The 14,358-nt window shown below is 39.2% G+C and overlaps 1 protein-coding gene across 1 annotated transcript; it reads right to left on the reverse strand.

Annotated features, from left to right (window-relative positions):
• Positions 1–71: 71 nt before the first annotated feature.
• On the reverse strand, positions 72–3,974 carry LOC109994176 (pro-opiomelanocortin). The gene is made up of 3 exons (XM_020647384.2): positions 3,799–3,974; positions 1,225–1,351; positions 72–860 (listed from the first exon to the last, which is right to left on the reverse strand). Exons 2-3 carry the CDS (start codon positions 1,342–1,344, stop codon positions 276–278), a joined length of 705 nt encoding a protein of 234 aa, XP_020503040.2. The 5' UTR covers positions 1,345–1,351; positions 3,799–3,974; the 3' UTR covers positions 72–275.
• Between the last annotated feature and the right edge of the window lie 10,384 nt (positions 3,975–14,358).

Consider the following 14,358-nt stretch of genomic DNA (forward strand, 5'->3'; position numbering starts at 1 on the left):
TGGTGATTTGAAACACTAAGTTCCCCAAAAGAAAGCTTTCAAGTCATGCAAAGAAGACAAAGAAGTCAGTGTGTGCGTTGAGGTTTTTATTCAGCATAAAAGTGCCTTGTCTCTTATGTTCAGTTAATGTTTCATTGAGACAAACCTTTGGCTAAAAAACATTGAACTACATGCTAATGGTAATGACACATTTCTGTAAGTTAAGAGTAAGACCTGTGAGAACTAACATGCAACACCTACCACTTTGCACTACCCGGCCCCCCCCCCCCGCCAATTCATTGCATTGCTCTCTGTGCATTCTTGTTAAAAATGTTCCTGAAGAGCCCAGCAAGCTGCCCCTGAGGTTTCTTCCATGTCTTCATCAAGCTGCTGTTACGTTTAGAGGGAGGTGGGCTGCCCCATCTGAAGTGACTCATCCGATAGGTCCCATCTTTTCTGTGCTGGGCGCTCAACTGAGTCTGTGGTTTGGAGGCTACCCTCGCACTCAGCAATACCGGGTTTTGTTGACTTTCTCCATTAAGGCCGCCATTTGCTTCCTCCTCATTTATGCTCAGCTGCCTGCGGGCCTGAAAGGGAAACGTGTCCTCAAAAGAGCTTCCTCCTTCCAAAGAAGAGGCAAAAACCTTCACAGGCCGACGTTTACGGCCAGTGGGTTTGCCCCAGCGGAAATGCTCCATAGAATAGGAGCGTCGCTGGTTGCTGTGAGATTTTAGTATTGACTGTGAGATCTTGTCTTCAGAGACTATTTTGGACAGAATGATACTGAGTAAAAGGTCTTTATCGTTATTGCCCGGCATGCCCGATGCGTCAAGCTCTGGGAATTCAGTCTGGACCACAGACATGCAGAGGTGAATACAGTCCTGTGGGGGAAAAGACATATAGAAAACATTTAAAATGATCTGTTATCAGTAAGGCAATCGCAGCAAAAAGGCTCTAAGACAACACTCAAATGAGCTATCTACTGTAATTTTTCATAATGTCACTTATCTATTGAAGAAGATGCTTCTGTTAGCTGACTGCATGCCAACAAAAAAAAGAAAGTAAACTACTGTTTATGTCCTTGCCTTTTCTTTTTTTTTTTTGCTTTTAGTTTGCTGCCTTGGAATTTAACCACTTTGAATTACCCTGTGCAATAAAGTCAGTGTTTCCTTGCATTGTGCCAGAAGGAAGTGAGCAATAGAAAGAAGTCAACACGCAGAGTACGGACAAGAGATTTTGACCTACCATTATGTTCCCCTTGTTGCTGAGGTTGTTGCAGATAGAGCCATCCAAGCATAACGACCCAAAACCGGGGACGCACACGCATGCCATCAGCACCACGAAGAACCAACACACACACACCATCTTCAACCTGGTGTGGATGACAAAAAAAAAAGTGAGGCTGTGAGCGGAAAAAAAAGAATTTGAAAACACGAGAAAAAAAACCTGCAATGAAACGTAAGTCTCCACTGACTCAAGTATTCACTTAATCACAGCCAAACTGGATAAAGTTGGCACTTTGGTGAGGGAATACAGTAGGTGTCTCTCATTGTACTTGCATAACACTTCCTTCCTTCCTTATGTAACTTGTTATGTTTCAGCACCTCTGAGATAAGTTTTGTATTTGTAGCCCTGTGTGTCATGGCTGAATAACAACTGTGAGCTTACATACATCACATCTATAAATCTGGAAACCATGTATTTTAACAGGTGGTCTCGTTTTATTACAGACGTCCATCTCTATTAGAAGAGGCTGATTACAAATGGGCCGGGAATGTGACTCCCTCTTAAGAGTTCACAAAAGTGGGTTGTTGAAGATTCCTAGCTTTTTAAACGCTAAAGGACTGTATCCTAATGATTAACGAACAGACATGCATGTAGGCTTCAAAAAAGTACTCATTCAATGATTTGGGGAAAGTAGGTCAGGGACTTTATGATTTTCTCATCCATCCTCATCTGGAGTTAAGTTACACACACACACACACACATCACAGCTGTGTGATCTAGCTTCATTTATCTTACTTGCATCGGCCTTATTGTCTACTGTTCACTTATTTTGAGCCTTGGCTTAAGTTTATTAAGTTCTAATGCAAAGCTAGCATTACCTGCTATACATCACATTACAACGTATGTGTGTTCTGTGCCTGTATTTATTCACCTAACAACTTAACAAATGTATTTCTTTTTTGTGCACAGGGTATACCACAAGAAGACAAAAAAGCCACTGTGAACTGTTGAATAGAAACATATTTGTCCAGTGCCAAGCACGAGATCAAATAGTGGTTTTTCATGAAGTGATACAAAAAAAAAGGCTGATTTTTGACTAAGTTAATTGTTCAAACAATGTGATTTGGTTTGGCTGGTTTCCGAGAGAAATCAGCTGCTTTTCAGCTCTTCAGAGGACTGTTGTTGTAGTATAAAACATGCGATTCATCACAACAAATCCTGGTCTATTTATGTTAGTGTAGTAGAAATGAAACCAATGTGTGAAAGCTTATCATTCAGTAGCTCTGGGTTTATATTTAGAGAAGTTCTGAAAACAAGAAACACCATTTTCAGTTGATTATTGAATCATTTGTGATTTAGGCTGAATTGAGAATTCAGGGTGGAGGATGTTGCAGTTTTTTTTGTTTTTTTTAAAGTAAGCTACACAAGTCAAAATTTAAAAAAAATTGTTTAAGTTTAACAAAAAGCTCCCCATTCCTTTTCTGGCCACAATTGTTTGTATACAGTCCCTTAGCTGTGTTGTGGACACACTGTATTCCAGATATGTCAGAATTCAATGGCGTAAACTGATGTAAACAAGAATAACAGACAACAAAAGAAGAATGTAACAGTCTCTTTTCAAGGCCGAAATTCAGTTATGGTGGTGATGATTATTCTTGACGTCAGTGAATTTAGACTACAGATTTCCTCTCTTTTATTACCCTTTCAAACAGTAAAATTGATCTGCAGCCAAGAATCAAAGGGTCAGCGAGGTCACTGTGACTGCAGAGTCGCTTTGTGCTCCAAGTGTCCCTTGGTTCAGGGACAGTGATCAATACACAGCTATGAGTACACGCTGTAGGAAGTACACATTGAAGGAAAGATTCATAGCGGTCCCACACAGTTCAGAAACGCTTTATTCATTCTTAATTGAAGAAGGTGTACAAAGCAACTCTTTGAATAGATAAAACCACCTTTATGACAAGTTTCTACTTTGTTAACATCAGTAAATCACCTCCCGGTACCCTTTTCAAAACATTTTCCACATTAGAGCATTTATCATTTAACACAGGCTGAGATTGTGTTCTCTCCTTTGTTGGAACATCTTTGTTATATCTCCCTCCCTTCTTCATTATTATAAGGAGTGAGTCCTTGGTGGGCCATCGCTTTTGCAACTCTGTCAGAGACTTGTCTCCGCTCTCCCTCTTTGGGTATGACTCACTCAGCTGAGATCTGCTCTCCACAGAAACACTCACTGATAAAAAAGATGCCTGAGAGCTGCCATTAAAATAGACTGAAGCCTTATGTGTTGATAATATACAGAGATATTTAAAGGATCTGTTAAATAGATGAGTTTCTTCAGGTGTATGAAACCAGAAAGCAATGCAAATGTCACTGAAGAGAAACATGCTTTTTTTTTTCGAAGCTGTGTGGAAACTCAAAATAAATCAAATTTGAGGACAATTAAGAGCTGTAAATGTCAGAAAATGTCCAAAAAGCTTACAAACAGTCATCAATGCAATAGAGCTCATTCACACTGAAAACAAGACTCTCACAACAATTAGACACAATTTTCATGCAAGAAGCCCAACTTCAGGAATTTATTTTCCTTACCTTTCTCAATGGCTTGTTCTTTCCTCCTCTCGTTTTTTCTTCCTCCGTTTCTTCACAGACCTTCTTCACTGTGATCCCTCTCTTCCTCCTCTTCTGCCTTCTCTCTGCTCCTCTGTGAAAATGTTCAGCAGGAAAAAAAGGTCTCTCTGTTGCTTCCTCAGTGAAGGAGAGGCTCTTTTTATAGACATGTGAAGCTGGGAGTTTCAAGGCCTCAGGGTGTGATTAAGGTAAGGGGTCTCCTGCTCCTCTCTGAGTGGGGAGGTGTGTTGTGTTAAATGCTCGGAAAAAAGGCCACCCACACACTTTTTAATCAATGTGGCATGAGCTCACGTCAGCGGACAACAGGTGAAGCATTAGCAAAACTAGTAGTTAACTTGGTTTTCGTCTGGATCTCTATAGTATCACTAAATAAGTAGGCTAATTATTGGTTCTTTCAATGACGTACTGGTCCAAACAAGCACAGTTCATTAGCGTTATTTTGTCAATCCGGACTCTAAATCCGCGAAAGGTCAGTGAAAATTGCTAACATGTTAATGCTGGGAGCAATCTCCGCCAAAAGTGACTGAAGTGTGCAAATCAATTTGACTGATTGGATCCTTTTTCAGTGGTTCTGTTTTTACAAGGTGTGCATGTTTCCCCGCATGGAAACTTCATTAGAAAGATCTGACTCACCGGTGTGACGTCATGACAACACCTCGAATGGAGAAGACAAACACACCCAGAGCTCTATAAAAGGATACAGTTAGAGAAAATCACTCCCCTTTCACCTGTTTAAGGCCAGTACCGTAGACATTTCGCTTTGTGTTTGCGCCTTGAGGGTATAGATTTATTGCGAGAATGGAAGACAAGGACAATTATACAGAACAGATGAAACACTGTCCTGCTGTAAGAGACACTCATTCACTCGTTTCCTGGTATTGGTTTATTGGTTTAATAAACTACTCCTTTATATTAGTTTGTGTCTCTTTTTAAAGACTGGAAATGGGTCACTTTGCTGTTCTTTCATTCTTCAGTCACGTTGTCTTTGAAAGGACTAAATAACAGAATCAAATGTAAGAAAAGACCTTCACTAAGGTGCGCAGAGAGTGCTGGTGAAGTAATGAAGCAATTTTCCAGCAATTCATTCATGTTGCACACAAAAGCGTAGGGTTATGATATAAAAAATATAAATTATGAGTCACACTGTGATCATTTAATATAACTGCCCCATCTTCTCTATGAAGGGCGTTACTTGAAAAACACTTTCCTCTTTTTCTAATATGATGAAAGTTATGTTTCCATTTTCCAAGCAGCCCTAATGATGAAATTATTGTCTTTTTATTTTAATATAAATTTGCTATGAAACAAACAGCAATCAAACATTGACACTTTAAGTTTGGCTCCTGCACTGCAGATTCCCTGTATCTGTGGCTGCCATGCATAGCACTGCCATTGCATTGCTTACCCTAACCCCCTAACCCTAACCCTGACCCTAACCTAACCCTAGCCCTACCCTACCCTGACCCCCTAACCTAACCCTAACCCTATAAGCACAGAGGCTGAAAGACAAGTAAACAGTAGTTTAATCCAAAAATAGAGAACAGGTAAAAAAAACAAATTTCCACAGTGCAATAAGGAGAGTTAGCCCCTTCTACTCCGTCAAATGCTTTTTAAGCAGTGGAATACAATATCTTCAATAACCGAATGATGTAAAAGAAAATAACCTTTAAAAAAAAAACCCAGTTTGGCCAGGGATGGGAGGATATCCTCCAACCTGTAGGCCAGGGACTTTAGCAGGGATCTTCACATCTGTATATAATAATGATATTGGTATGGAAAATTTAGCTGCAGTTATTTCCTCTTGCTTCAGGATCATTCCACAAGTCTTGAGAGTCTTGAGGGTAAGACCATGTAGCTAAAATGCTTTTCATGACATTGGTACAGCCTGAGGTATAATAATATTAAGTTAGGAGTAAATCTGAACTTCAGTGTCATTGGTTGTTTGCTGATCTAATGGTACACATCTGTTGTCTGTCTGTACTCATGCACAGTGGTTCTCAACTGGACTAGCCTCAGGAACCACCAGCAACTCCTTCATTATGCTACCAAACATGTCACAGATCAAAGTAAGGAAACAATACAAATGCTTAAAAGTGCTTCACAGACTTATTTGACCTTTTTCCAGGTTCACTTTGCAACTTTGCCACTAAAAAACAGCTCCATGACCCACTTTTTGAACCACCATATGAGAACCCATGCTTTCACAGTGTTGACAGACCAGCTCCCTGTAGCTACGTGCATGTAGCTGTAAGTTCAAGGGTCAAGCTCCTTTCTTTTGTCACATGACGACGTGCTAATACACTAACTCGATTGTTTAAACAAAGGTCTTCTGTTAAGAACAAATGTGTGTTCTATTCTTTTTAGTTTTACATTTTTAAGGCTTTTTGTCCAGGTGGGCAGCAGGCTTGAATCCAAAACTGTGGCTCTTTTCCCGCACGTCGTTTCCCTCTCTCTTTACATGTTTTCCGACTCTGTCCGCTGTCCTGTCTCTACAATAAAGGAAAAGCCCAAAAATGCATCTAAAATAAATAAGGACTTAAGGACTATAGTCTCTGTGCATGGGGCGTGCAAGCTTATCACTTCACCACTATGGAACCACTATGTTGATTGACATTTTTGACCACTATGTTGATTGCCATCTCGGATAAGTGTCTTATATAGATGTGATCAAGAATTAAATAATTTGGATTCATGATTGTAAATAATAAGTTATCTTTTGGCTCCTTTCCCGTGTGTCGTTCCCCGCTCTCTCTCTCCACGGTTTATGGCTCTGTCCACTGTCCTGTGTCAAAAGTGGAGGCATAAGGTGCCCAGAAATAACCCTTTAAAGTATTATATTCAAATCCTGGCTTGAGGAAATGCCTCACCTTACAATCACATCTGGATGCCAAACGTGACTGATGAATTAAAGGCGAGCATCCACATTCCTTTGACTATTAAACCTTTAATCTGTAGGATGGTCAGGCAGCAGACATAACAAATAGCTCTGGTTATTGGTATAAAAGAAACAGTGTGTTTACAACATTCCTTCTATGTGACTTACAGAAGAAATGGGATATTTGGAAGAAGACACGAGAACACTGAATTCCTTTCTCCTTACAAAAGGATTTTGTTTTTACTGCTCTTCGGTTGTTGGTGCAAATCATCCTGTTTTTTATTAGGTCTAATGAGATTAGTCACTTCCATTAGGGTAACTGGTATTTGGGAATGTATAAATCAAACAGAAAAACACAATATAGTTCAAATGTTGTTGTGATTTGATAATGATCTCCATTTTAATGCCTATGACATAATGATTCATAGTAATTGATATCTTGTTGGAATGTTAAGGGAGGGACCATATAGTTTCCCCGGACAAACAATAATAATGAGAAATTCCCTGAAAAGGGTATTTTTCTCAAAAAGAGTTATTTCTTGCTCAACCCTTTGCCCTTATGTCATCGTTTGATGCACAAGCTGATGTAGATTAAACCACAAATTACCAATCAGACAGTTTGGAATGGTCCCGCTCCTCAGCCCTTCCTGTATAAATAATAATAATAATAATAATAATAATAATAATAATAAAAAGAATGCCTGACCTTAACAAAAACACACTTTGTCTTCACAGCAGGAAAGTCCCTCAAGTTATGATTTCATAGTCTGGGAGGTTTAAAGTTTTCTTTAAAACCTTGTCATGTCTTGCTGTTTTGCATGCTACGAAAAATAAAAAATATGGTTTCTCTGGCATGTCAGTGTTACGTTCCCAGGATTGCTAGGAGATTCGGGGAGCAACAATTAATAATAATAAACCCGGGATGAAAAAGTAGAGACCAGGATTTTTTAACCAAAAGTTGTAAGGATTTAATTCCAAAAAGAACAAACTCCTTTAAATGTATAACCGGAAAACAATTATAAGCCGATGGATATGTTGCTACATATAGGAATAAAGAAACTCTCAACATCAATTTACTCTTTCACTAGAGGGATAATATTGCACTCCTTCAGCCTGAAGGTCCAGCACACGAATGAACCCCTTCACAAACACTGGCCACACTGCATTTAATCCCTCCTGCTGCATGCAGCACTTTATTGCCAACCATAGTCAGATGAGCCCAATCTGCCACTCTTCCAGAGAGATGGGCGGAGCCTCTACCTGTAAACCACACGAGGAAAAGAGAGGGAGGGGAGAGACAACACAGGACAACACACCACAGCCCATAACAGTCAGTGTTTTCTATTTAACTGATTAACATGATATAGCTGCATAGATTTAGAACTCACGTTTAATTCATAATTTACTACTACATATTACCTTATTATTAATACCTTATTATTATTTTGAATTTTTAACAAATAATAAAAATATACTCAAAAAGATTGGATGCAAAGAGATCACATAAATGATAGAGGAAACCATTTGTTAATGCAGACTCACTTAAAAGATGCAATGTCATATAAAAAATGTATTTTCTTCTTTATGGGAGGGAAAGTCATTAGAGCCTTGTCCTGTCTTATGTGATCCAATTATCTAATAGCTGCTGCAGATATTTTATTTTAAATTAATATGGCTCTCACTCTGCATCACCACTTTATGACTCCTTACAGTGGTGTTTATAACATGAATGATGGTAACATGAACATAAGTCAATTGGCTGAAGAAGTTGAAATCAGGTTAAAAGAAGAAGAAGAAGAAGACAGCAGGATAATGTTAGACAGCAGTGAGAAGACGTTACTGTAAGAAAAGAAGTGATTGAAGTGAAACAACACATTCCTCCTTCACTTTGTCTTTTAGGGGCAATTCATATTCTTCAGTTTACCTGAAATCATGTTGCAGATTATATTATTGTCTTTTTATGTATTATTACTGCAGAATTGCTGCATCATACAACCATGGTCTTGGGCCACCTTAGTTATCCTGCCATTCACACCCCTAATACAGATTATATAAATAACAGAGATCAAAATGCACCTGCCTCCATGCATTGAGAAAAAAGGGAAATGCATATAAGAAAGGCATAAAGAAAATCAGAACAAGAATATACAGCCAAATGCTACCAGCTATACATAGTAATCATGTTTGTTTGCCTTGTCGCTGTTTGATCTTTGGTCTTTTGTTGCCTTTAAAACAACAGGCATCAGTTACAGCATTAGAAGAAGCAATCCAATGTCTTCAAGAACACGAGTGGTAAATCCAATACCTGGGAAGATGACGGTCATGGATTTAAGATGGTTAAGAAATTAAAGGAGAAATAAGATTTAACACTTGAACATGGACAGTCCCAAGTGGGAGAATAATTCTGTTTTCTCCTCAAGGATACGTGCCAGAGTCCCTCTTAACCCACTTAACCTCCACATGGCCTCTGGGCTGCAGGAAGTGTTTGTTCTGTTCTGCCAAAATAAAACCAAAATGCTTGCTCAGCCTCCTCTTCAATGGATAAATAAAGATTTAAAGCAAATAGAGATGATGCATTTTTGTGACACATCAAAGTGTAATTCATGCCCCTGCCTATGTTACTTACTTCCACCACTTGATAATAACAATAATAATTCCCCGCCCAGACAAATCTGTGCAGGGTGTGAATCACTGCTTAATAAAGCCTCTGCCATTTAACCAACTGCCATGTAAACGAGAATTATCCACTGATCAATCTGTGGAGGTTTAAGAGTCTATGGAGGAAACGTTTTTTTATCACGCCTACTTGTTGCACTGAGCTGTAAATGTGACGGCTAAAACAAAGCAAACCAACACTGAAATGTTACGGAAAGTCAAAAACAAAAAGGTAGACCCAAGTGCAGATTCATAGGAAAGATTTAGAGTCCAAAACCCATCTTCAGCAAAAGTCCAAAGAAAATCCACAAACGGTTAAACAAATAACAGGGAGGCACCGGAAAAATCAACATTAAGAAATCACAACAACAAGAAAAACACAAACTAAAGAACAGTAAACCATGAAAAAAGACACACACATTGAAATTACAAAATGGGACCTAATTCCTGCTGTCTCAATGTTGATAGCATGGAGCATAGATGCCCTAAGTATGATATGAATTTGTCTGTTGTATTTAAAGGACTATGATTCATTTTCATGGGGTTGTATAAGGTTCTTGTAATAAGTGTGCTCCCCTCAGCGGACACTGGTCAGCTCAGCTCCTTTATTGAGAAACTGGAAGCTAGGCTAGGAGAGACAGTTCATACTGTTTTTTCTACGGACTCAGTAAACTGTTGTCTTTGCCTTTTTGTTAGTTCCAATAAATGTCAAAATGTATTTGTCAATGCAACGTCAGTGTTCACACTATTATTTCACTGACGGCGATAACATTTCCGTTTGGCTAGACAGGCTTCACAGGCTTCACTTTATGAAACTTTTTTGGACAGTGTTTTGGTTATTGTTTGTTGACCTTGGCTGACTCAGTCTCTAGGCTGATCTTATGTTTGTCTTGTCTGGAATGTGGCTGTAGAGGAAAAACTCCAATCCTCAAATAAATGTCCACAGTCTTTCACTGGCAATCAAGAAAGATGGGGAAAATACGTCTTTTTAAGTTCCATTCACACATCAGCAATACAGATCATTTAAAGGTACTAGACTTATGCAGAGTTTTATCATTACCATGCAGCGCCACAAGTTTTATTGTATTCCAAACAGGGCCAGGGCCACAAACAAAATACCCACACGAGGGGCACTGACGGCCTGGTGGTTGGGTCGCACCCCATGTTCATGGTCCCCAGGGTGGTTGGCCCAGGTTTGGGTCCGGCCCGTGGCTCCTTTCCTGCATGTCATTTCCCACTCTCTCCCAATTTCCTGCTCTATCTAGTGTTCTGTCACGTGAAGGCAGGAAGCCCAAAAGCATTTTTACTGGTCTTGTATTTTTTCTTTCAGAGGCTGGGCGTGTCTTATAGGCTGCTGGAGCTCTCTGCAATCACACACCTGATCGTCATCAGTAATCACCAGCTGCTGCATTTATAACCTGGTTAACCTCTCCCAAGCTGCCGGAGTATTTCCACCTACTCCGTGGTAGATCGGACAGCTTTTCAGATTTAGTTAAACTTCTGTGCTTTGGAATTTTTACCTGTGACTAATTATTATTATTATGACTTTTTATCTCATAATTTTGAGTCAATATGGGCATAAAAAAAATCCCAACAAAGCCAAAATTTCAATTTAATTTTTTTAACTGGAGAATATGGGCATCCATGCTATTTAACACAAAGGGCAAGTAATTTGGAAACATGTTGCACATTAATGGACCAAGACAGCTACCTCCAGGCACTCCACAGCTTACTCAAGATCAGAATGACTCCCATTAAAAATATACCTTTTCCATCTTATTAGTTAAATTAATCTCAATCCATAGTAATGCAGACTCATCAAAGCCATAACATTGTAACTTTAAGTACTGTAATAACCTGTGATCAATTATGTCAAATGTTGCTGTGAAGTCCAGCAGGACAGTGTCTACATAGTCTCCTCTCTTCAGTTTCTCTCTGCCAGTCATTTGTCATCTGAGTCAGAGCACTAGTTATCGAGTGCCCCTAACTACATCAGATGTTTTCTGGGAGAATAACCTCAAATCTGTTCATATACAATACGCTCCAGTATTTTGTTAAAAGCAGAAAGAACAGCGTGTGAAAACAGGGACTGGAAGCTGCTGAAGAATGACCATCACTGTGCAATTGCTACACTAACAAACATCTGAAAAATCTGATTTATTTAGCTGAATGAGCCTCACATTCCTCAATTTTGTTCTGTTTTGGAGTCATTTGATGTTTGTGCAGGATAAAGGAACCATAAAAGTCAGCATCACTTTTCTACACTTGATCATTAGCCAGTAAGGCATCAGTCCAATTACTTCCCACCAAATCTGCCGAGTAGGAAAATATTTTGACTATTTGTGCTTTAATTGGCCATCTAAGCCTGAGGTGAATTGACTTACTGAACACTAACCTTTTACAAGCCAATTACAGACTTTATGTAAAGCATTTGCCGCTTCTCTTATCACCAGGAACAATCCATTACAAGCCTAAGTGTCATCTTATGTAACATCGTGCATCGTCAATAGGTTGATGTCACTTCAAAGTATTGCAGGAATGAGGAGGAATGTCCCATTTGGTAAATATGTGTTGCCTTGAATCCTCTCTTGGATTGTAGGAGGAGGAAACTGTGATCATAGAAACTGCAGTGAAAGGAGGAGAGAAATAACTTTGAAAAGCTAAATTTCCTCCAGCTAGTTTGAGGAGTTTTTAATTACAATATTTCCTTGGAAGGGCATTTTAGAAAAAGGTAAGTATTTTTGGATGGAAAAGGCTTAATGTGGTTGCAATAACCACAAAAGGTGAAGTTATATTGTCAATGAAGTTTCTCAGCTAGCAGACAGAACTTGTCCGTTTTGTGTCCCAATATGTATTTTTTCGAATTTTAAGAAACTCCGCACATTTACAAGAAGACATACTTTATTAATTCCAAAGGGGATTAATGAACACGCTACACACACAGTTCAAGAATACACAAACGTGCACAGCAGGTTGTTCAGTTATTATTTCCAGTTTTAAAGATGCATTTAGGTCATTCATTAAGATTTTTTGTGTTTTATTCATGACAACATTAACCAAAAAACAATGTGGGTTAAATTTCAACTCCTAATAAAACAATTTAAAGATTTCCTTTATGGCACAAGTCTTCCTTCCACCAATTGAAAAACATAATTGAAAACCAAATGATAATTGATGAATTAAGTTTGAAGCTAGATTTTGACATGGGACAGCAAAGGACGACAAGCTGACAAATGTCAATAATGTGAGACACAGCTAAGATGAAGTCCTTTTTATTCAATGTTGATTGAGTGATGAGATCACAGTGGACACACAGTGAATCGAAGGTTTTTGGGTGAACTCTGGGGCCAAAGAGAACATTGGCTTTCATAAATGTTGTCCTGATAAAACAGAGTTTGATCAAACAATGTTCCCATGTCAGGCTTGGATAAACAGAAAAGAGAAAAGAGAAATGCACTGGCTGTGTTGATCTTTATCTGCATGGGAACATGATTACAAATCATTTCTTATCTTTAAACCAGGTATTTGCGGTTTTTTTCTCCAAAAGTGAAGCGTTATCTTTATTACTCCTTCATTTATACCTAAGGCTTTTGGTGCTGTTTTTAAGAGTGTACTAATAATTTAAGTCATGGTAGCTGTAAACATTGTGTTCAGTTTGTACTCTTTATCTTAGTGATGGAAGGAACAACTCTTTATCACATTTTATGAACTTATCATGTTGACACAGAATACAAGGAAAAGTTACAAGGGTAATCCCGGTTCTCTGAAAACTGAGTTAGATATCTCACTATGGGAAGTGCCATCTGGTGCGACCAATAATGGAATCTACTCTACCACTACGTCGGTCAGGGGAAATCTTTGTTGCCTATCCCCCTTTTTTAACTGCCCATAACACTATACAAATAAAGAAAACGTGATTGATTGATTGATTGATTGATGGATTGATTGATAAACATAGGGCTAGTCTGCAGTTCTATGCAACTCTATGGACAGAGTGCACAACAGAAAGCTCTGCCACATCTAGATGGTAAAACCAAAAAAAATGTGGAGGGGGATGCCCAACTGACAGCAGTACATATATCACTCACTGAAATGCCCTTTTTAGTGGATTGAGCCTGTAGCCCCCCTGGGGACTACAGACACTGACTCATGTATGCCAACACAAAAAGCTGACTGCCCCCTCTAGACAAAACATCTCGACAAATCTAGTTCCGTCCAAATAGATGCATAATGCTCAAACAGGACAAAATATATCAAGTCGCCTCTCGCTCTTTTAACTCCCCGCCCTTTAAAAGCAAGCAGCTCCAATATGGGGCAGCTATCAGACCATTCACTAACCATGGGCACAAAAGCGAGGGTTAGAGTGCAATATCACTTTTTCATAGCCAGGAGAAAAATTGCAAACAGGATGAATACACATACAAGGGTTATAACTCACGTATCCGTTTTGTTTGGCTGAGGTCAGAGCCAGTAACCAGGATAGTTAGAGTCTGTTTAAATTCAAGTAAACAGACTCAAGTGGCTTCAAAGGCAACCCTTAGAGTGAATGCCTCCAAAACTGTAGGTATGAAGGCTGGAAGGGGAAATCCATGATAACTTGTTTTTCCTGGTCTAGCAGGCTAACCACAGTGATCTCTCCAATGCCACGGCTAAGCCCAATGATGGGGCCACAGCCCTGGAAGGCACCTCTAGAAACATGAAGGAACATGACCCCCCTCTTGGTGGCTCGTGATCCTAACTCTGGGAAGCACTGCTCGTTTAACAGTCAACTATTTGCCTTTCATGCTCTTCTTGCAGCTGCTTTAGGGCCCAATCATCTAATCGTCCATTTCAATTACACTTTTTAGCATTAAGGACACAATTTTGCTTTTTAACTATTTTTCACAGTGTCCTTACATGCCCCTAGAGATTTAGACACATGGGAGAGCCTCTGAATCCACCCTTGATGTCAGTAAACAAGTAACACTGAAGGGGTTCAAGTCTTGTAACAG

The sequence above is a fragment of the Labrus bergylta genome, chromosome 15 (genome assembly GCF_963930695.1).
Source record: "Labrus bergylta chromosome 15, fLabBer1.1, whole genome shotgun sequence".
In the NCBI taxonomy this organism is placed as follows: Eukaryota; Metazoa; Chordata; class Actinopteri; order Labriformes; family Labridae; genus Labrus; species Labrus bergylta.